Source organism: Mastacembelus armatus, chromosome 7 (assembly GCF_900324485.2).
Source record: "Mastacembelus armatus chromosome 7, fMasArm1.2, whole genome shotgun sequence".
NCBI lineage: Eukaryota > Metazoa > Chordata > Actinopteri > Synbranchiformes > Mastacembelidae > Mastacembelus > Mastacembelus armatus.
The window spans coordinates 1873783-1895893 of record NC_046639.1 but is presented as its reverse complement, the minus strand read 5'-3'; the positions used below and the strand labels follow the sequence as shown (position 1 = coordinate 1895893).

Genomic DNA, 22111 nt, shown 5'->3' with positions numbered 1-22111 from the left:
GCTTTGGAGCAGCCGGACCCAGACTTTACCCCAGGCACTATTTTATTGTTTTGTTTTTTATTCAAGAAGGACAATTTTCAGATTTAACTTTTGATGTCCAACCGATAAAAACCAAAAACTGCTGCTGTGAAAAAGAAGTTCACTATGATTGTGTTTGTTTGTTTACTTTACTGTATCATCTTGATTTTTTAATCTTTGGTCAGATGGACTTGTTAATTAAAAAAAAAGAGCTGTGTGAGAGTCACTTTCCTTGTTGCATGTCCATCTTATTTAGTCAATAAATGGTGGACTGGAAAGATGAATTTGACACAGACAGACTCCATCTGGTTGCCTGAGGCGTTATTCCACCATGTGTACTCATGACAAAAACAAAGCTCAGAAACGTCTTACCATCCTCACACACACACACACACACACACACACACACCCTCATGCACACACATACACATGCAGACCCTTAAAGTGGAAGGATGATGTTTCATCCAACAGTGCTCCATCACAGAAAGTCATCCTCAGTTTGGAAAAACAGTAAACTGGGTCATGAAGGAAACTGGTGAGTTGGTTTACCGCTGCAGTGCACGTGGGCTGCTGTGTTTGCACACACATGCTGTGTTAAATGATACAATGCAGCGCTAACAACCAATGTGAATGCTAAAGAATCTGAACAGAAATTACTGCTCTGCTGGATTACTCATAACTTTTGGATTAATTGATTCATTTATTTTTTTGTTTGTCACCTCAAATAATTCAAAATACAACAAAATCTAAAACAAACGAATTCAAGATGTGTGGCTGAGACAATTTTAAAATCATAAAAAACTGATTCCTGATATATGATATATGATACATCTTCAGTGTTCACACTGCTCATAATGGAGCAAATGTTAACCTGTCACGACTAAAACAGCTTGTGAACTATGTGTATAAATATAGCTCTGGCTGTGGAAAGCCCCCTGTACAGTATGTGTATGCATGTGAGTATGTAGCTGCATGTCTGACTTGTGTGCAAACATGTGTAAATGATTACGTGGCACATTTCCGTCTGTGCCACAGGCGTCTAATTACCAGCTTCTTTCCATGCTTGCATTGTCAATGCTGGTATGAAGAGATCATATGAAGGCCAAATTTATGAGTGGGCTCAAAGTACTTCAGTCATTAATTGCATCGTAATGACTACAGGTTTGCCAGGAAACATTGTGTTTCAAGTGCTTCAAGCATTGTTAATTGAAACAGCGGGAAGTGGTATTGTGTGTGTGAAGGAGGTGAACAGGGAGGAAAAACTCATGGAATTTGCGACTGAACTACTGTCGTCATCAACCGAATATCATTTTGTTCAGAAGAAACTGTAAAACACTGTGTCTCTCACACACACACAAGCATGTTTATATTCACTTAACCTAACCTTAGCCATAACCACTACCTGCCTAAACCTAACCCTTGCTCTAATCTTACCCCTAACTTTTCACTTACACCAAATCATCAGCACAACATTTACTGATTTAATGACAGTGACCATAAGGAAGTCCCCACAGTGTCAGTGTTTGGTTCCCAAAATGTGACTAATATCAGGTGCATTGACGCACACACACACACACACACACACATACACACACACACACACACACAAGCATGACTGACTATGCTATGTGTCATTGTCATTTATAGTGCTCGCAGCTGCTCGTCTGTGATCTGCATTCCTATCGATGACTAGAAGATGACATGTTCACATATACTTCAGTTGTGTGTGTGTGTGTGTGTGTGTTTCCATGTTAGAATGATCGGCTTTCGCTCAAACCTTTCAGAGCGTGCAAAGGAAAACGGAGGCTTGAAGGACAGACGGGAGGAGCCAAGAGAAGGTAACGGCAGATCAGCACATTAAACTACATTCTCTCGCACTAACAGAGACATGGAAGGAGTCCTCACAGCAGCCTGTGCTCCAGCAGACTGTTAACTTATCTTGGGCCGTTCGTAATGAGCCACAACCCACTGCTCTCTACTGAATACTCCTCTTTACCCTTCTTTCTTCTTCTTGTCTCTTCTATCTGTCTTTTCTCTTCCCTGTTGAAATTGCTCCCCTTTGTCATGCTCTCCTCACCCATGTCAGTCTCTTTCTCTCACTCTCCCTGCCCGTTCCAATCAGTGCCGGTGGTGAATAATTCACTCAGTGCAGTGGGGACTGAAGCTCTTTGATTGGCAGCTTTATTCTCCTTAGTGTTACATTATTAACACACCTCTATTGGACATTGTTGCTATGGTAAAGGCCATTACAGGCCACAGGAGTCAGATGTTTATCCAAATGACTCTTCCCGTTCCAAACGACACACACCAGGACAAAATCTTTTTTCTCCTCCTCCTGTCTATCCTGCTGTGGTTTGGTGAGTCCCCTGAAGGTCTCTGAAGAGCTAAAGAAATGACTGTCAGGTGGCCTTTTGATGTGTCTTTAGTTAGTCTTTGGGTATAGACAGAGGAGTCTGGTATATTTGCAATGCCTTTGTTGGCCCGGCCTGTACACATACAGTCATGCAAAAAGGCAGAGCAATCAGTCTTCAACATAAAAGAACAGAACATGCAGGTATGGATGGGTAGATGCAAGCAAATCACTAGAAAAACCTGATTTCAGCATCAGAGCCACTATCCAGGATGAAACGGCATTGATCCATGAGTACATCAGGAAGATGGCCCCAAGTGACGATGTGCTTAGTGAATACCCTCAGGCAGCAGAGACGGGAAAAGAAGAACAAGAACCATCATGGAAGGACAAACCCCTGCACAGTATGTTCCACCGGCAGATAGAAGAAGTGGCTGATATCGAAAAACCCAACCGGTGGCTGCACTGAAAGACACAGGCACAGAGGCACTAATCACGGCAGCACAGGAACAAGTCCTGGGTACAAGGGCAACAGAGGTTGAGGTCTGCCACACCAGGCTGGACTCCAGTAAAATAATGAGTCTGCGTTTTTATACTATAAAAACAGGGATACTATAAATTCATTTCAATGGTGAACTTGCATGACACAGTAAGTCCTCAGTCCCCTCTACATCCAATGTGCCTCACATGCATTTCACTAAAAACCTGTTGGCCTTCTTTTCTCCTGGGTGTAGTTTCCCCTCATACAGCCCATGTGTTCAAAAATGCAGCCCTTGGCCACTTGGTGATTATGTAAATGGGGTCAAGCAGAGATATGACAGTGAGAATTACAACTCTGAGGCCTCTGTTTCTGCCACATGCGCCTGAAATTACTTCCCCAAGAACAATCATGCTTCTTGCAGCTTCAATTCCTCTGGGTAACAAATTGCTTTATTTAACATTTCAAGCACGGGTCTTCCCTTAGGACAAACAGCCCGTGAACATGCATGGATGCACAAAATCACACACATCCAAAAGAGCACACAAACATATGCATGCACACACACGCACACGAGGCACGACAACGATTAACCTGGAAAGAGAAATGTGTGGGTGAGTAAATTGAAAGTTGGAAGTGATGAAGGCTGTGAAGAACAGGAAGAATGGTGAGGCACAATGGAGGACAAAATGACACTAGGTCTTATGGAATTTGAGGACACCGAAGGTGCAGTGTAATTGAGATTTAACTGTGCCAATGTCATTCCCTTCATGAGCTACGTGTGTGTGTGTGTGAGTGTGTGTGTGTGTGCACATCTGTGCTAAGTGTCTGTGTGTATGTATGTTTCCATTTTTTTCTCTGAAATTCAATTCACACTGCCTCACATCCCCAGATGCCTGAGGAAGTCATCTGTCAAAGTGGGTAGTCTGGGAGGTCCGTGTTGTGTGTGTGTGTGTGTGTGTGTTACTGCAGCATATATGTCTGTGTGTGTCTCTGTGGGTCTTTATGATGCAGCTTTTATTTGCTCTGATTCCTCCAGTTGCTCAGGCCTTTCACAGTCTCAGCACTATTAGCCCCCTGCCCTGTTCTGAAGGAGCAGACACCCTATGTGCCATAACTTTGTACTTCTAGTTTTAAGTCTCTTACCTCCTCTTGTCTTCTGTTCTCCTCCTCCTCTTTCACGTAATAGAAATAGCACCAGGTCCCAGGACAGCAGCCTTGAGGCCACCAGAGGTGAGTGAAAAGCACAGATGTACTGACTTTGTGATCTCTTAATGATGCCGCTCACTAAAATAGTGTGCTGGACTCATGACCCTGCAGGAAGTTCTTAGAGTGTTTTAAAAGTTTTTTATTCTAATTTCTATGGACATGCAATTCGACTACTACTGGTTTCTATGCTGCATAAACTGTCTTATCAATAGAGATGGTGTGTATCATTCCAGACTGCCAAGACATGTGATGTTAACTTATGTTTGTCAGAGTCTGTATACCTCTGCACAGCTGTGTGTGTGTGTGTGTGTGTGTGTGTGTTTAAGATGATCATATCAGCACCCATTTATGGAAAGTTGTGAGAAATTGGGTTAGTTCTTTCATCACATTGTCCTCTTTCACAACAGGGAACAGAAAGCCTGTGCGTCTAATTAACAAGCAGAGAATCACAGGCACACAATGTACCAAATGACAAAGAATTGACAAGAGGAGTCTGTTTTGTCTCTAAAAAAAACAGGTTGGTTATTTGTTGATATTTGCTACAAAACTAACAAGGCAGTGACAATGTCGGTTTCTTAGTGCCTGAGCTTTGTGATGATGAAGTCGCAGTAATAAAGTCAAGCAGCTTAGGATGGAGTTTATGAATAAGGCGGAGAGATGTGCGCAGATTGAGTTAACCCTCATGACAAATGCACTACTGTGTAGAGGTTTTAGATTCTTACCACCTTCATGTGTCTGACTGATCCCAGGTTCACTGTGCAGCCCAGGGTGCAGGGCAACAAGTCCATAAAGAGCCCACTAGAGTTCATGAAGAACTATTTTCAGCGGCAAGAAGAACCAGCAGATGGTCTGACCCCCACAGAGCCCTGATCTCAGCGGTGTTAGTCAGTCTGGGATCACATGAACAGACAGAAGACACTGGAAGAAATATATTTTCCTCCCTTGTTTACTTTTACTGTAATTAGTATCAGACCTTCCTCTTTGGGGGAAGTCGTGGCCCAATGGATAGAGACTTGTAACCCGAAAGTTGCGGGTTCGAGTCTCAGGACCGGCAGGAATTGTCGGTGGGGCGGAGTCCACCTTCAATACCACGACTGAGGCGAGACCCTTGAGCAAGGCACCGAACCCCCAACTGCTCCCCGGGGTGCTGCAGCAATGGCTGCTCACTGCTCCGGGTGTGTGTTCACGGTGTGTGTGTGTGTTCACTGCTGTGTGTGTGCACTTTGGGTGGGTAATGCAATTTCCCCATTGTTGGGACTAATAAGGGCAAATAACTAAACTTAACTTAATTTGCACAGCATATGAAAGTACTTTGGAGCGTGGCTCACACAGTCTGTCAGATGTGCTTTCCTTGAGGTTCATTATTTTCCTGACATTTAATTGGTTAAGGGTTGGCATGAACTCTCACTTATTATAACTCTGTCCTGTCAATTAAAATTTCATCACTGCTCCCAGGACCACTGACTGAGCTGCTGGGCAAGCTGTTAAATAATTGAACTTCTTTCAGTATGTCTTCATCCAAATGTCTATTACATAGTCCTTTTTGCTCTAGAACATTGTCCCAAGAGTCTGACTGCAATGTTATGTTAATATATCCTTGTACCATATTAAAATCAATACAATGACATTTACATATTCAAAATAATACTTTTGACCATTAGACAAAAGTTAAAAATATATCCAGGCCCTATGTGGCCAAGCTAAAAAAACACACAATTTCAATCTGTCATGTCTTCACTGGACAGACTGATTCACAGTGCTGGTGGAAAAACATGAACCCTTGGTCCCAATAACCTGAAACAACTCAGTCATATCAGCTGCAGATCAGACCTGTAAAATGTTCAGGAGGAATTTTGGATCACTCTTTCTCACAAACCTGCTTCAGCTCAGACATGTCCTTAGGACGTCTGAGGTGAATGGCTTCTGAGGTCATTACAGAGCATCTGCATTGAGTTAGTGTCTGGGCTCTGACTGTGCCACTCCAAAAGGCAGCAGATTTTTTTAGTTTGAAGTCATTCCTTGGTAGATTTACTTTGATGTTTAGGGCTATTTTACTGCAGCATCACCCAAAGTCTGCTGAGCTTTAGCTGGTAGACAACCACCCTGACATTATGCTACAAGATACCTCAATCAGGTTGATGCTCCTTTCACTGTACTTCAATACGTTTTCATGTTTATGTTCAGTTTCCTTTAACTCTATAAGTAACGCTGTGGGTTCTTCTGAAACAGTTTCATCAGTCTGCAAACTTCAAGTACGCCATCACTGGAATGGATTTTTTTTCTTTTAGAGCAGGAGCTTCCTCTCTAGTATCCTGCCAAGACAACGACCAACACTAATGATTCCTCAGAGCCTTTATGTATTACACTGGGCTTCTTTTTGACCTTATAGAGCATTCTGCGTGGTGCCTTTAGTCAGCTGGCAGCCAACTTCCTGCAAGAGTAGCCACAGCACTAAATCATCTCTGTTTACAGAGAACTTGTCTAACTGTGAACTGATGAATATCTAAACTCTGAGATGACTCTGTAACCCTTTCTAACTTTATACAGATCTCTTCTTTTTTTGTTTTAACTTATATGAGATGCTTTATTTTCATGCTGCACACCAGCAGACGCTTGTTGTCAGTAGCAAACCCTAAATGTTTACCCTGTAGTTTAGAAGTCAGTGTGGCTCTACTCTGGCTTCATTGATTGGACTCCATGTTTGCTAACCAACTCCTGACTCCAATTATCTTTTGTTGATGTCAGCCCCAGGGTTCACATACTTTTTCCACCGCACACCGGGAATATGTAAATAATGTACTGCCATGTGGACACAAACAGTACAATGATTTGAGTCCTCTAAGCTAAAGTATGATTGTGTTTTTTGTGTTAGATGAAGGTCTGCTCTTTTAAGACAAAGCTGTATATAAATCAAGGTAAATCCACTAGCTCCACCTACTTTTTCTTCCTACTGCTCTTGCCATTTCTGAACAATGACACTGTCTAACGTTTATCACTTGTCATTTTGTTAATGAAATATGTGGGTCTGTGATCACTGTCAAAGTGGGTAGTTGGGGAGGTCTATGTTGTGTGTATTCAAAATCAGCTTTAAATTCTTTCATGCCACTAAAATCTAGAATCAAATCCTCAGTTTTTATTGTTTGACTAAGATTAAACAACTAGTTTCTCAGTTTAAGGACGTTTTTCAACTCTATGTTGACACATACAATATGCTCCTCAAACACCGTCTACTGTACGTACGAATATACATTTTATTAAAACAGAAAACATATACAGTAGCAGTGCAACGAAGACATGAAGCTAAGGGCAGGATTTATGTCATACATACATTCAAATGTGTTCTTTGCTCACAAGGGAAGAGCTGCTGACTCAAAAGCAAGTAATTTAGCAAGGCAACACCTCTGATGGAGGGCAGACTGAAATAAGATGAGCCTGATGCATGAGTGATGAAGGAGTAAACAGCTGTTGACACCACACACACACACACAAACAGGAACTGCAATTATAGGACTGCATGTGCACACAGTGTGAAGCTGTGTTAACACTGTGTGCACATGTACTGTTAGTTCAGAAGAGCTGCACTAATTATAGGTTATGATGTTATACATGAGGCTAAATCATTGGAAGTGTTATAAATAATTAGAAATATTTAATTGGAAAGTGGATGGTATGCAAATAGGTGACTCCAGAAATGAGGTCATATTATTTCTTAAGCCCCAGAGAGAAAACTTTCCTACAACCGAACACCTGCCAGCAGGTGGGACTCGATGCTGTGTGCTATTGGAAGACCTAGCAGATATTATCCACTTATGCAAAGCAAAAAGAGACAGCTTTCAAAATCTAGAGAACTAAGATTAGAAACTTTAATTAAATCCCAAAGGAAAAAGAAAAATAAATGAGATTTTTATGCTGCAAGACTGTATTTACTACCATATGTTAACATTTTTAAAAAAATGTAGTATTGCCAGGGCATTAACTGGAGGCTAAACAGCAGTCTGTTAATTATTATTGATTACTATTAGTATTATTAGTACATTTCAGTCCCATTTGGTGTGTAATCGAGTATGCATAACCGTATTTGCACCTCTTATAAATCTTTTTGGTATGGATAGAATTACAATTACTTAACCATCACTTTACAATTACTACTTAAACTGCTTATAAGAACAATAGTTCCACACACACAAAGTTAGCGCATGTGTGAGAAATACATCAATATAAATTTTTTTTAAAAAAATCAACACTTTTCTTTGTTTAATTTTTGCCCCTAGGACACCAAATGTTTCTTAAAATCAAACAATTCGCTGTGAATAATAAGTTGCCATAAATAATGAAAGAAGAAATTAATAATGCCATTAATTTGCTCATCAGAGCATGAAAAAGGGAACGTCTTATCTACATCGATCCTTTCCCATCCCATCCCACTCCCGTCATGCAAAATTAACCTTGACTGTATCAATAGTTAAAGGAAATGAAGGTGAAGTTAGATTTAGACAGATTTGTGAACAACATTTAAGAGAAATAGGCCTTTTGTGTACATAGAAAAAGTCTAAGATCAGATGGACCAAGATAAGATGAGAGTTCAGCTCATGACAAATGGGGGCAAAAACAAAAGTGTTGCATTTATAATTTTGGTCAATGTAAAATCCAACTGTCACTCAAAAGCACTGCTGAACATGCATGGTAGTAGAATTAATAATTATTGGCCTCCATACACACTCACATGCACATTTACTGAGGTCTGCACAGGTCTGACAGCGATTGGAGGGGAAAGAAGTAAAAGGAACATTAACTAAAAAAGAAAACTGACATCCATGCAGTTGCTGCTGGCAATGACAAGCTGACCCACTTACCGAGGATGCACGGCTTGAGAGACAGACCGCACATGGAGGCCAGAGAGGCCACCAAGGAGCTGAAGCCGCAAAGTTCACGTGTGTCAGCTTAGTTCTATTAATGACTTCGTGTCTCTGAGTCCATACACACATATGCACTCGCACAACACACACACACACACACACATCCGAAGGCTCAAACACCTTCCTTTCCCCTTTTCATCTATCTGTAAAATGCACAGCAGGAGAAAGCCACAGAAGATAAATATGGAGATGGAGCTGAAGGGTGGGGAGGGGGGTGCTGCAGCAAAAGCCAACCTTCCCTGAACTCTTCCATCATGGACTATTGCTGTAGCTAACCTCAGTTCATTGAAAACTATATTGTATGAAGTTCCACTTTTACCTCTTGCCACCATTACTGCAGGAAGAAGCCACAGGTCAAACATCAAGTCTAAATTCCCACCAGTCTCAGGTATACTTAATGTTCAGTGCTAAACAGAAAATGACATATACCAACACATCCAAGTAATATGTTAAACATAACCTGACGACATTAGCATGTTATCATTGCATAACTGTGAGCATGTTAGATTATTGTGTAAATTTAGCAATTTGAGGAAAATAAGTAATCGAATATGTATATTAACCGAGACAAAACCTGCAATAACCAAAAACAATTCGGCGATGTATGTTATTTGTGTGAGAACCACAGTCATGTAAGCCTCTGTGCACCTGACCATATTTAGCCGCATGTATCAACAACCATCTGGACCAACTGGGGACACAGTGGCTTTCCTGAGTATGGCCTTGATGAAAAGACAGTCAGAGAACAGCGCAGAGAGGAACATGTCAAGCAGAGGTAAGCCGTAAACACAGATGGGCACAAATATGTTCCCTTATTAAAAAGATTCCCTCAAATATATCAACTTGCAACTGAAACTGAAAGAGCTGATCATATGTGTATTATATTTAGCACATCGTAAAAGCACTATGTTCTGAAATATTCTTTCATTTTGTTCCCCGTTGTAATATACAGGAGGAAATAATGTAAATTTCTACCCTTGGTTCTCCTGAAAGTAAGGACATGAAAACAAAGTGATGCAGACATGCAGCAGTTAAAAAAAAAAAGAGAGATTAAGTTTTGTGCCTCCAAGGAGAGGTCTGAACTGTTAAAAGTTACGCAGACAGAAAAAGAGTAGAAGGTGAGGAAAAGGCTGAGCAGAGGTGAGAGACATGGAGCAGGAGCAGTGAAATGAAAGTGTGAGCAATGTCAGTGTGGAGAGAAGGAGGGAGGAGGAGGCTTGGAGAGGAGGGAATTTAATGGGGCTTTGCTTTTTCTGTAAACCTGAGGCTCCTGCACACGACTTCCCCAAATCTTTAATACTTGATCTGCCACCACATGAAAGAATGTGCACCCTGGTTTATATTTCATAGACATATGAAGCAAGTGTCGTGTAATGCAATTATTCAGGACCTGCTCTCATGATTGTACCTCTTACTAACGTGTCTCTCCAGTATGAGCTCTAATTTGTGGTTCTTAGTGGGTTCTAACTAGGGCAGAACACAGAGACAAACACTCTAATTAATAGATAATTACGGGGCTTTATAATTCATCAAAGTCCTGCGTTATCTCCAGAGCTTCAATTTGGATAACACATAACACAGTCCTCCGTTCAGTCAGCTTCAGCCTTGCAGTATTTTCTCCTGTGAATGTTTCTGTCCTGGTTCAGTATCTAAATGGAAGTAATGTGGTGTGTGGAGCAGGGACACCCTCCCTCTCTCTGCAGCTGATATGCTCTGGTAGCACTGTATCCATTATGCATACACATCGCCTGCCGCTACATCTTCATATTTATGATGCTCAAGTCATGCTGTAACTCTCCAGAAACTAACTTCATGAATTCAACCTGAAAAAGCTAATGTTTTAAAAGTATGGCCTGTAAATGTGTGTGTTTGTGCAGCCACATGCAGCGGGTCCACGTGCATGCTTCACCTGCATGCTCCCTCTTTGTCCCCACCCCATGTGCAGCGATGATCACCGGCCTCGAACAAAAAGTGTCACAGACAGCTGAGATTCAGATGGGTTTCTCTCTTTGCTGAGGTTACAGCAGGACTCGATGCAGCTTCTGGCCCCTCGCTCTTTGTTCTTCAGTCGGCCATGTCCTCTCGTCCTCTCTGCTTCTCCTCCTGTCTGTCTCCTCTGTGCCTCTGTCGTGTGCAGCTGCACTTCGGCCCCGATGTCTATAGTTATGCTAATATGAGCAGTAGATTAATTAGTCCACACACAGGTGCTTGGACCATATGGGCTCCCTCTTCATTTATGAATATTCAGATTACATCACCCTTGCGTGCTGTTAGTACTATTGTGTGCGGGGATAGAAAGAGGATGTGGCGTGGGTAAGGATAAGTGACTGAGTGAGTAACAGGAAGACACTGCTTGTAAAAGGGGAGTTATTAGAATCTGGATCTAATTCCTGGTGGATTTAAAGAGTCGTCTAAGGGGGTTGTCTGCAGAAAATTAAAGAGATTACTTTAAAATCTTTGACATGTAAATCCCACATAGCATGACTCAGTCACCTAGACTCCTACTGCTGATCCCTTGTTAATAAAAGATTTCTGCCTGTCAGTCTGTCTGTCTCTTTCTTTTTGGCATTAGTCCTCCTGTGATTCCCTAGAGCCTCTCCTGAAGAATATAACCAGAGAAGCACTTAAACCTTCTCCAGATGCTCAGGGGAGATGTGATCAAGTGACATCTCCAGAAGCACATTGTTACGATGCTTTACCAACATCCCATCACAGCCTCCAGAGTTTTCCCATCATATAGTGAAACAAACCTCTTAGCCTTATCCTTGGAAGTCTAACGCAAACACACCAAATTGAAATTGCATTCAAATCAGTTCTGTTCAGCAGGTGCAGCTGGTGCATGGTTAAGGTTAACACACACACACACACACACACACACACACACACACACACAGCAAATTAACTGCAACATATGGGACTGACACACAAGGTTTGTGCCACTAAAACTGAAGTTCAGATTAAAAACAATTGTCAGGTCCTTGACTATGCATTTCTCAATTCAGCTAGGCTAATCATTGGTAAACCGACAAAATGATCAATCAGTTCTAACAATATACACAAAAAATGCAACACTACAGATTAGTATTAAAATTATATATATATATATATATATATATATAGACAGCAAAGGGGTCAAGGATGGCTCTCCCTAAGGGAGATGTAAACAGAAGCTGGTAAAACATATATTATAGGGACAATAGTGTAATTCAATGACAGTGTGAATATTTTATGCATATATGATTCTATTGATATGCTTGACCACAGTGACAACAGTCCAGTGGGTGGTAATCACTCAAGACAAACTATTCCACATATTCTGCTGGTGAGGATGGAGCTTATGACCACATGAAAAAGCCTGACCAGTTCACTCAGGGACAAGTTACCAGATACATGATTTCCAGCCTAACTTTTGTCTTAAGGTCATTAGCGTCACCTTTTTTTGTTCCAGGAACCGTGTGAATGAAGGCTGCTGTGCATCTTTTACAGAAGATCCAAACCAGCCCATTTTCTCAAGTGCAACCAGATGTGCATGACCTCAGCCAGCTGAGCTGTTCTGCCTCCAAAATGACCCACTTCCACTTCGCTCTTCAGGCCTGTTTCAGTGCCTTTCAGTCAGACACTTTTCAGTTTGAGGCATTCAAGTGCAAGGTAGCCTAATTTCTTAGGTTAATGAGGGAGATGTGGTGGTCCTATATTTAACACGGGGAGTGAAAACCACATTAAAAGGCCTTGTGGCTGTCCCTGAGCTTTTTCCCTATGGACCAACTGGCCCTTTTAATACAAGACAGTTTTCAATGTGGCCTCAATAAGAAAACACGGTTAACACTAAATGTAACCCTAAATCATCACAGTCCTTATCTGTCATTGTCATTATTTGTATGGAATTGTTAACATGTTAGCACTTAGACCCATTTAGACCCACAACTGAGACATAACTATCAATGTGGCCTTTTTTTTTTTTTTTTTTTTTTTTTTTATTGAGCTCAGCTTCACCTTTCCCTTTTCCCTGCATTGTTTTTTAGCTTTTCATTTTATTTTATTTCCATTACAGTGCATGCTTCTTTGTCATAGTGGGCGTTGCCACACATTACCCATGTTGATGGGAGACTTCTCAGATTAGTCCAGTCATCCGATACTCATTTAATTTAATCTGGAGGAAGCAGATGTTCATAAGCAGCAAACACAGTCATCCCTCTCAATTAGCTCAAGGTCTCTTCCTCCCCTTCCTCCCTTTGGGCTTTTGTTCCTTCAACTTGTTGATATGCTGTCTGAGAGAGTATGCACATGCTTGCCTGTGACATTAACAGTGTAAAGGTAAAAATACAGAATGTGATATCAGAGAGGCAGCTAGGCTAAATGAGAGCTGCTGAAAGGTTTTAGGGCATGTTTTATATTTGGTGTTTTCTTTGTTAAGCAGATTCAGCTTAGTAACCGTCAAACTTCATGCTCTCTCGCTCTCCCTCTCTCTCTCTTGTTTTATTCTCAGCTTATTTATCCACTGCCACCCACCGTCATACACCCACAGTATGGTGCATACATGAATGTTTGGTATTGGCAGTATTATACTTCAAGACCATCCACTACATTTATCCCCAAACCAAAATTCTATATTTTTTATACAGCTCAGGGGTTCTTGTATTTTTCTGGATCTACATTAAATAAAATGCAGAACCGTCTTATTTATAGGCAGCAGCCAAAATTTAGTTTGAGCAGATTTTGCAACCAGGAAACACTGAATGAATTCAGAAACTCTGCTTAAAGAAACACAGGGTGTGCGTGATGTTCACGTCTGCACTCTGGTTTAGTCACAGCAACAGACTTGCTGCCGTTTCAGACCACTGTTACTCCAGCTGTGCCAAGCCTGCATATAGGTTAAATGTCATCAGTTGGCAGATTGGAGACTTTGCTCCTGCCTGCGTATGAGTTCACTATTGGTAATATCTGTCAAAAAAATACTCTTGGCCTCTAGTAACTTTATGGTTTTCATTTCAGCACCTCGGACAGCTGCCCCAGGGGGCTCAGTTCAGAAAATCTGGTAAGTATGCAATCAGAGGAGACAAGTGGAGCCGTAACGAATGGATACTTAAACATTTTCTAGACCTGATCATTTAAAGTATCTGTCACAGGCCTGTGAGTGTTACTCTCTTGATTTTAATATATTCAGCAATTTCTGCAGTGACTCAGATCCTGTGTTCTTGCTTTTCTGTGTGTTATAATGACAGATTGTGGTGTCACTTGTCAAGCCAGAGGTGGCCATTTGTGTCATGACATTCAACAATAGTAGGCTAAACACTGCTGGAGCTGGTAATTCCCGAGAGAAAAACAGTAAAAACGGGTGAAAGGCAGAGATTATTCTCTCTCTCTCTCGCTCTCTGCTTGTGTAATTATATCTAATTAAATCTGTCACAGGTCTGGAGAAATGCACATTGTCCTTTTACATTCACCACATTAGTCCTTAAGTATTGTAAACTAGCCTGTTTATACTGTGGGGACTCTGCCTTTCTCGTGGGGACCAGATGCTGTCCCACCATGTCAATCATTAAATTTTATAGTGATGGTTTCCCTTAAGGTTGTGGTTGTCAACACGGTTTTGTCTTTGTGTGTCTAGTCTTCACACACGTACAGTTGCCACCATCGCCACTTTGATATTATATTTCATATTCCAGACTGGACATCAATCATTCTAAGCAAAGGTTCTCTGGGTGTAATTAAGGTAAGACTTATGTTCATTATTCCATCTCCAAACTGCATCTAATTTATCGCGACACGCCCAAATTTTAGATGAACAAAAGATGTAATGAACAGTGACACGTCATGCTGGTGCGTCTTTCAGGAGTGGCCCGGAAAACTGACGCTCTCGTATATTTATGGGTAGTCTATTTGAAAATGTCCTATCTATGGCCAATGACCTTGTTTGAAAAGGAGACTGTCTGGACTCTCCTGATATATGTGTGTGTATGTGTGTGTGTGTGTGTGTGTGTGTGTGTATGTGAGACACAGAGAGACTGTGCGCGCGTGTGTGCGTGTGCACTACAAGACGAAGAGGGGCAGAGGGAGGCGGGCACACCCAAACCACGGTGTTGAATGACGCCCGCCTGTTGTGTCTTGTGTATATCGGTGCGTCCTGCGATTGGTGGAGGACAGGGAAAGGTAGCCAGCGCTGGTGCGCCATGGGCGGGTGGAAGGCCTGTTTATAAACCCAGATCATGCCCCGTGGGCGGGAACAGCAATAGTAGGGAGTGAAAGTGAAGCACAAGAAGAAAGTGAGAGAGACGGTGGAGGAGACGAGGCTGTGGCGGCGGCTGTGGTTGACCGGGGTTCGCGGAGGGGGCGAGGCGGCCGCCCCTGTATGCGTCTTCAACCGCGCATGGACGACCACCTCAGCCTCCTGCAATCACCCCCGCCGAGCGCAACCAAAACCCGGGGCGACAACCTGGTGAACCACGGATACACCGAGACTGAGGCCGACGTGATGACGGTCGTGGCGTGTGACAACATGCTGGAAGAGTCGGCGGCTCTCCCGGGCCACCACTCTCTGGACCGATATGAGCCGGATCACGAATGCTGTGAAAGAGTGGTCATCAACATCTCAGGATTACGTTTCGAGACGCAGCTTAAGACGCTCTCTCAGTTTCCAGAAACGCTGCTGGGGGACCCGAAGAAAAGAATGAGGTACTTTGATCCTCTCAGGAACGAGTACTTTTTTGATCGGAACCGACCCAGCTTTGATGCCATTCTGTATTACTACCAGTCTGGCGGGCGCATCAGAAGACCAGTGAATGTGCCCATTGACATATTTTCCGAGGAGATTCGCTTCTATGAGCTGGGTGAGGAGGCTATGGAGAAGTTCAGGGAGGATGAAGGCTTCATAAAGGAAGAGGAACGGCCGCTGCCAGAGAATGAATTTCAAAGACAGGTGTGGCTGCTGTTTGAATACCCGGAGAGTTCGGGTCCCGCCCGGGGCATAGCGATAGTGTCTGTGCTGGTCATTCTCATCTCCATTGTCATCTTCTGCTTAGAGACACTGCCTGAGTTCAGGGACGAAAACAGGGATCCGATCACCATTGCACCTGTGATAAATGGCACCCTCCCGTATCTCATCAGCCCCTTCTCAGACCCGTTCTTTGTGGTGGAGACGCTGTGCATCATCTGGTTTTCATTCGAGCTGCTGGTTCGTTTCTTTGCATGCCCGAGTAAAGCTACGTTCTCCAAAAACATTATGAACATCATAGACATTGTGGCCATCATTCCGTATTTCATCACCCTGGGCACGGAGCTGGCTGAGAGACAAGGAAACGGCCAACAGGCTATGTCATTAGCCATTCTGCGCGTAATTAGGCTCGTCCGGGTATTTCGCATCTTCAAACTCTCGCGTCACTCCAAGGGGCTTCAGATTTTAGGACAGACTCTGAAGGCCAGTATGCGTGAACTTGGCCTGCTGATCTTCTTCTTATTCATCGGGGTCATCCTCTTCTCCAGTGCTGTCTACTTTGCTGAGGCAGACGATCCAGATTCGGGTTTCAACAGCATTCCGGACGCGTTCTGGTGGGCTGTCGTCACCATGACCACTGTGGGCTATGGGGACATGCATCCCGTGACAATCGGGGGGAAGATTGTGGGGTCTCTGTGCGCAATCGCTGGTGTGCTGACGATTGCCCTGCCAGTACCCGTCATCGTCTCCAATTTCAACTATTTCTACCACAGAGAAACTGAGGGCGAGGAGCAGGCACAGTACCTGCACGTGGGCAGCTGTCAGCCCTTGGCAGACACTGAGGAGCTGAGGAAGACTCGCTCTTCTTCCTCACTCAGCAAGAGCGAGTACATGGTAATAGAGGAGCACGGGATCAACAGCGCGTTCAAACAGCAGCCCAACTTCCCCACCACCACGCAAAACAACTCGCAGAATTGTGTGAATATAAACAAAAAGATTTTCACCGACGTGTAGCCAATTTTAGAGTCATGGCCCCGGACACATGCAGGAGGGCGGGACGTGTCAACACACAGCTGGCTCTGTTGTTGCACACCAGCGTGTGGAAGCAGCAGGTGATCAGATGAAGAAAGGAATAAAGAGAGAGAGAGAGAGAGAGAGAGAGAGAGAGAGAAAGAAAGAGCAAACCCTCTGTTCAGACACGTTACTTTGTGCTCCATTCAAAGAATCGGGATTTTTCATTTCAGTGAATTCATAATTCTGGATGATTCCATTCAAGCTTGAAGAGAAGGGCACAGATCCACTATTCTTCTCTGGTGGAGGGAAATGACATGTTGTGCAATAGCCAATATATTATCACAACATTTAGACATAGAAGCTTTCTAATTGTCAAAGACGAGTGAAAATGTACGCTACTCGGATGACACACATTGTATTAACATGCGTTATGAGTCGTGATTCAGTCAGTCATAGCCTATGTATAATATTCAGAATCATTTAAATATGTGTGTGAGTTTAAACACATGGAATGTCTGAAAACACACACTCAGAATATATTATCTAATTAGACCGTTTTGTGCTATGCCTTTTCTTGTGCGTCAAAGTCTAGTCCAAATGCTACTGTCTTCTAAAATGGCCCCCTAGAATTCCTTCATATGAAATGTGGTAACGCGTAAACGGCACCATGTAAACACAGTGGCCAACCGACAGTCAGTGTCTCACGATCTGCGCACGACACACGTGAGAGAGGAGAAACGCAGAGCTCGTTCACACGCACACAAACGGCGATCAAAGATGGAGCGTGCTTCTCTTTGGATGCCTCAAATATAGCCCGCTGTGATGCAGTCTCCATGGCTACGGTCGTTTCCTCGGTAACCCCAGCCATCGTTGCCATGGAATCCTTGTTTCCACAGTAACCCCCCAGATGGCTTGGAAGCTAGATTGAAGATTCCCATCTAAATAGCTTGTCTACAGTCTCAAACGAGGCTGTTCTGTCATCAACAGCCTGTGTGCGTAAAATACGAACCCAAACACGCCCAGCGCCACTATCCCGAGCCAGCTCACCGAGCCCAGTCAGTGACTTTAACATTGACACAAAAACAATTTGGACTGAGGAGGCCTGTTTACAAATTGCCACCACGAACTGCTCCCTAAAAATAAATCAGGCCCAACCCAGAGAGGTGCTAAGCGGGGAGGAGCGAGGGAGAGAGACGACGCGTGAGGAATTATGAATGGACTGGGAGCAAACGGTGTCTGGCTGTCCAGAGTGCGCCACCGCGGGTGCTCGGCAGAGGCTGCTGTTCTCCCACTGATAAATTTGGTAAGTTCCGAGCAATGTCATGAACCTGTCGCCTTGAGAGTTATCGCTTTGCCTTTAGCCATGAAACCAGTGGTTTTACTGTTTGTAGATTAACGCTAATGTTTTATACACTTGCCCATTTCAGGCTGATGAGTTCAATTCAGAGAATCATCCTCAAGAGAACGAGCCCTAATAGATATAAGATGGTCTCTATTTCACAGGTTCAGGTGGTAACAGGTCTTTACAACATTTACAATTCTCACATTTGTGCCATACTTTTTTCACAGTATAGTTTGGTGTCACTAGTTGCATGTTAGACCTGCGTCAGCCTTATTGTGTATGTAGGCTTTCCTATCTCCTGTCCTGTGACGTGAAGCTCCTGTACTTTGCCCAGGTCAACGTTCACCTTCAGCTGACTTTGTCAATGAAATGAACAAGGGCAAAGACAACACTCCCACCCACCGTGTCTCTTTGCTGCCTTCTGGTGGCCACCTTCTGCTAACAGAACACGTGGCTCATACCTGTTGTGTGATATCCGTCTCTTTATGCCACTGAAATCCCAGACTGAGACACAGAGTTCAAGTACTATGAGATCCCAGGTCGCACAAGTATTGAATTGAATTCTTAACCCCTTTGAAAATGTTTTTGCCTGCAGTTTGAGGATCTACCTTTTCCTCGTGCACATTCCTGTCTTTGAAACTGTTGCAGTACTATTTCTGAATTACCTGTCTGGTTATGTTCACAGTCCTCCTTGACTGTGACCACTTTCACTACAGCAGAGGGTGTGAGACAAATTTGTGAAAATGCATGATGAGGACTCTGTCCAGCTGTCATAGTGTGGTTGCAGCTGTGAGCATGTGTGTTATAGTATACTAATAATAGATATACCTCTCCAGTCAAGGCTGACTAACAATTAGAGCAGACTCATTTGCCCTGCAAACCTTAAAGGCAAAGTGGGAGGTCCCACAGAATGACCTCTTTATTGATTATTCCTTGCCCCTTTGACCCCTGACCTTGACTCCATATTTTTTCAGTGAAACCTTTCATTTTAGTCTTCAGTTACATGCCCTGCACATTTCTGAGGTCACATAAAAGCTCCATTGAGGAGAAACACTGGGTTATTGATCAATAAGTCATATATACAGAACTATGCAAAGGTTGTAGGCATTAAAAATACACAGGGGATGCTTTTAATATTAACTGCAATCAATCATGTTCATGCAAAATGCAGAGAATGAAACCAAACCTAAATCTAATCAGTATCTGCAGCTCTCCCCTTTGGCCTTAAACCAGCAGCAGTTCCCTGTGGTCTGACCTGCACACAGGTTCTCCTGGTACTTTGCAGCAACTTGGAGAAGCTGATGCAGTTCTTCTGTAGATTCAGACTGTCCCAGTGTTTTTGTGTCTCCTCATGTGATCCCAGACTGACTGGTCCCAGATCTGGGTTCTGTGGGGGTCAGACCATCTGCTGCAGAACTCCTGGTTCTTCCTGCCTCTGAAAATAGTTCTTCATGGACTCTGGTGGTTTTTACTTGTCCTGCACACTGGGCTGCACAAGGAACCTGGGACGAACCAGACACCTGATGGTGCTGCGTGATAAGAATCTGAAACATCTTTAGGGCCTCAAAGTTCTGCACAGTACTGTATAATGGAGGAGATGGGAACTACTTATTTATCTCCTGAGAGATGTGCAAGCTACTCTCGTGGGCACAGGCAGCAGGGATTTGTTTGAGACAAAAGCTACACAATACTCACACACACACGCACGCACACACACACACACGTTTTTATTTGTTTCTTCCCACCTCTACATCTCTGCATCTCAAATCTACTTATCTTCCCTTTCCTAAGCTTCTCTTTATATCTTCACTACAGCACCTGCATTTAGTTGACGTTGTTATTAGGGCTGCAGCTATCGATTATTTTTGGCGTCGAGTATTTCTATGGAATACTCCAGCCATCACTCGAGCAATCGGATAAAATAGACGTTTGCATTTTAAACAATAACACCGCTGTGTAATACATGACAGAAACGACAGGTTACCTGGAAATGACGTTACCTTGTGTCGGTGAGCTGATGTTTTCTGTCCAGATGTTGAAGCATTGACAAAGTGCTGTTGAGTTACGCCAGTTCTGCTTTACAATACACACATTGCACCGTGTTGTCATCTTATTTAAGTTTGAAATGATGTTTCTGCCTTTTACGGACGGTTTTGCTCTCTGCCATAGCGCCAACTTTTATACGGAAATGCGTTGTGCGACAGTGATTACGGTCCGTGTGGAACAATGATCCTTAGGCGGAAAAGCTCCGATAACTCAGGTGATAGAAATGAAACAAATCCTCGAGGGAAAGAATTTGCTTCGAGGATTTTTTTTGTAATCAATTTCCCCGAGGACTTGTTGCAGCCCTAGTTGCTGTACAAGGTAATGTGCTGTTACTTCTTGTTAAAGGACAGTCTCTACTTATCCATACATGTCCTGAATTGCCAGTGTTAACAGTTTGATTTTTGCATGATTGGTAATGAGCCAGCAGGGAGAAGAAGGCCAGCAGTGCGTTAGTAATAACACGACTGAGCTTTGTGATTGGTCTGACTATGCTGAATGACGCCATTAATTCTACTTTCTTCATTTTACTTTTTACGCCCCTTTTCTTTCAGGTACAACATTATAGAATTTTCTTCTCCAACCTCCTGATGACCCCTGATGACCCCAGTTAGACTGCCTCCCATTGAGGTAAATAAACTTGTTTGATATGTTTGTATAAGGACATGGATTTACTGACGTTCACTCATAATTTATTTAGACAGGATGTCCTAATTTACAGCTGTACAGATTATCCCTGATCTCTGCTTGTCCTGTAGGGGTGCAGTGAGTCTGGTCTTCCTGTTGGGCCAAAGTTAAGAGCTGAGACAGAACTCCCACTGGATCCATTTTTCTTCCTCAGCCCTCCTCCTCCTAAGTGGTGTCGTCAAACCCGGATTTCTAACACACAGTGCCGAGCAGTTTCCTCCCCTCAGTGGACCACCACTCAACCCAAAATGCAATCTCAAGAGTGATAAAATAACAACAGCAACAAAACAGATGTATATCATATTGCACATACAGTTTTGTAGCTATAGTTTTATGATGTCTTCTATTCTGGAGTCAACGCACTGTGAGTGGAACCATCACAGGATCAAAAATGATTCAGACAGTGACAGAAATTAGCTGGAACTGTGTTACGAAATGTGACATTTCTCCGTACTGCTTTCTATAAAAAATTCAAAAGGACAGATTCAGGAAACAGACAGAAATTTCGCAAACCACATTTTATTCTTGGAATTTACAAGGATTTCTACATTGTGTATTCATGTTTCTAGGGCCTGATATTCATTACGGACAATAACTGACAAACAGCTTTTGCTTCAAAAGTGGCAAAAACTGAGGCCAACCATGATTTGCTGATATGAAACTGTGATACAAATCAAAGACTGTTAGCCATATGCCTTTGTTAGCTCTGTGTGCTCTGTATTGCTAATATGTGAAACACACACATGCATACGCTGGTTGCTGCTATTCCTCTGACCTACACATCGTAAACAATACACCGACACACAAAAACACACACGACTCACGTGCCTGTGGATTCCTCTCTTTTATCCCAGGGTGCAGATGGGCCAGAACGGTGTCAGGGGAAGGCTGGGTATGCCAGTATTTGTTATGTGTTATTATGTGCTGTCTTAAACATGACCCATACACAGAGAATATGAGTTGTACTGTCTTTATTTGACAGGAGCTGCAGCCTGCTTTCACTCAATTACTGAGAGACTGGGACTAAATTGTGTCTGGGAGAATATTTACATCCGATTACAGTCCTTATTACTTATTCTGTGTGCATATACAGAGTATTTCAATCATGTCAAACGTGACTAGA

The 22111-nt window shown here is 43.0% G+C and overlaps 1 protein-coding gene and 1 long non-coding RNA gene across 2 annotated transcripts; both read left to right on the top strand.

Moving 5' to 3' along the window:
* The first annotated feature begins 1732 nt into the window (after positions 1-1732).
* Positions 1733-4933, top strand: LOC113145556 (uncharacterized). The gene is made up of 4 exons (XR_003297254.1): positions 1733-1856; positions 4036-4079; positions 4463-4572; positions 4805-4933. It is a non-coding gene; the product is annotated as an uncharacterized LOC113145556 (long non-coding RNA).
* A 10122-nt stretch (positions 4934-15055) lies between these two features.
* Positions 15056-21869, top strand: LOC113145524 (potassium voltage-gated channel subfamily A member 3). Its single transcript, XM_026332352.1, is given in 4 exon segments — positions 15056-15112; positions 15114-18219; positions 20856-20931; positions 21060-21869. Coding segments are annotated over 2 exon segments (1860 nt in total). The 3' UTR covers positions 16917-18219; positions 20856-20931; positions 21060-21869.
* Positions 21870-22111: the final 242 nt, after the last annotated feature.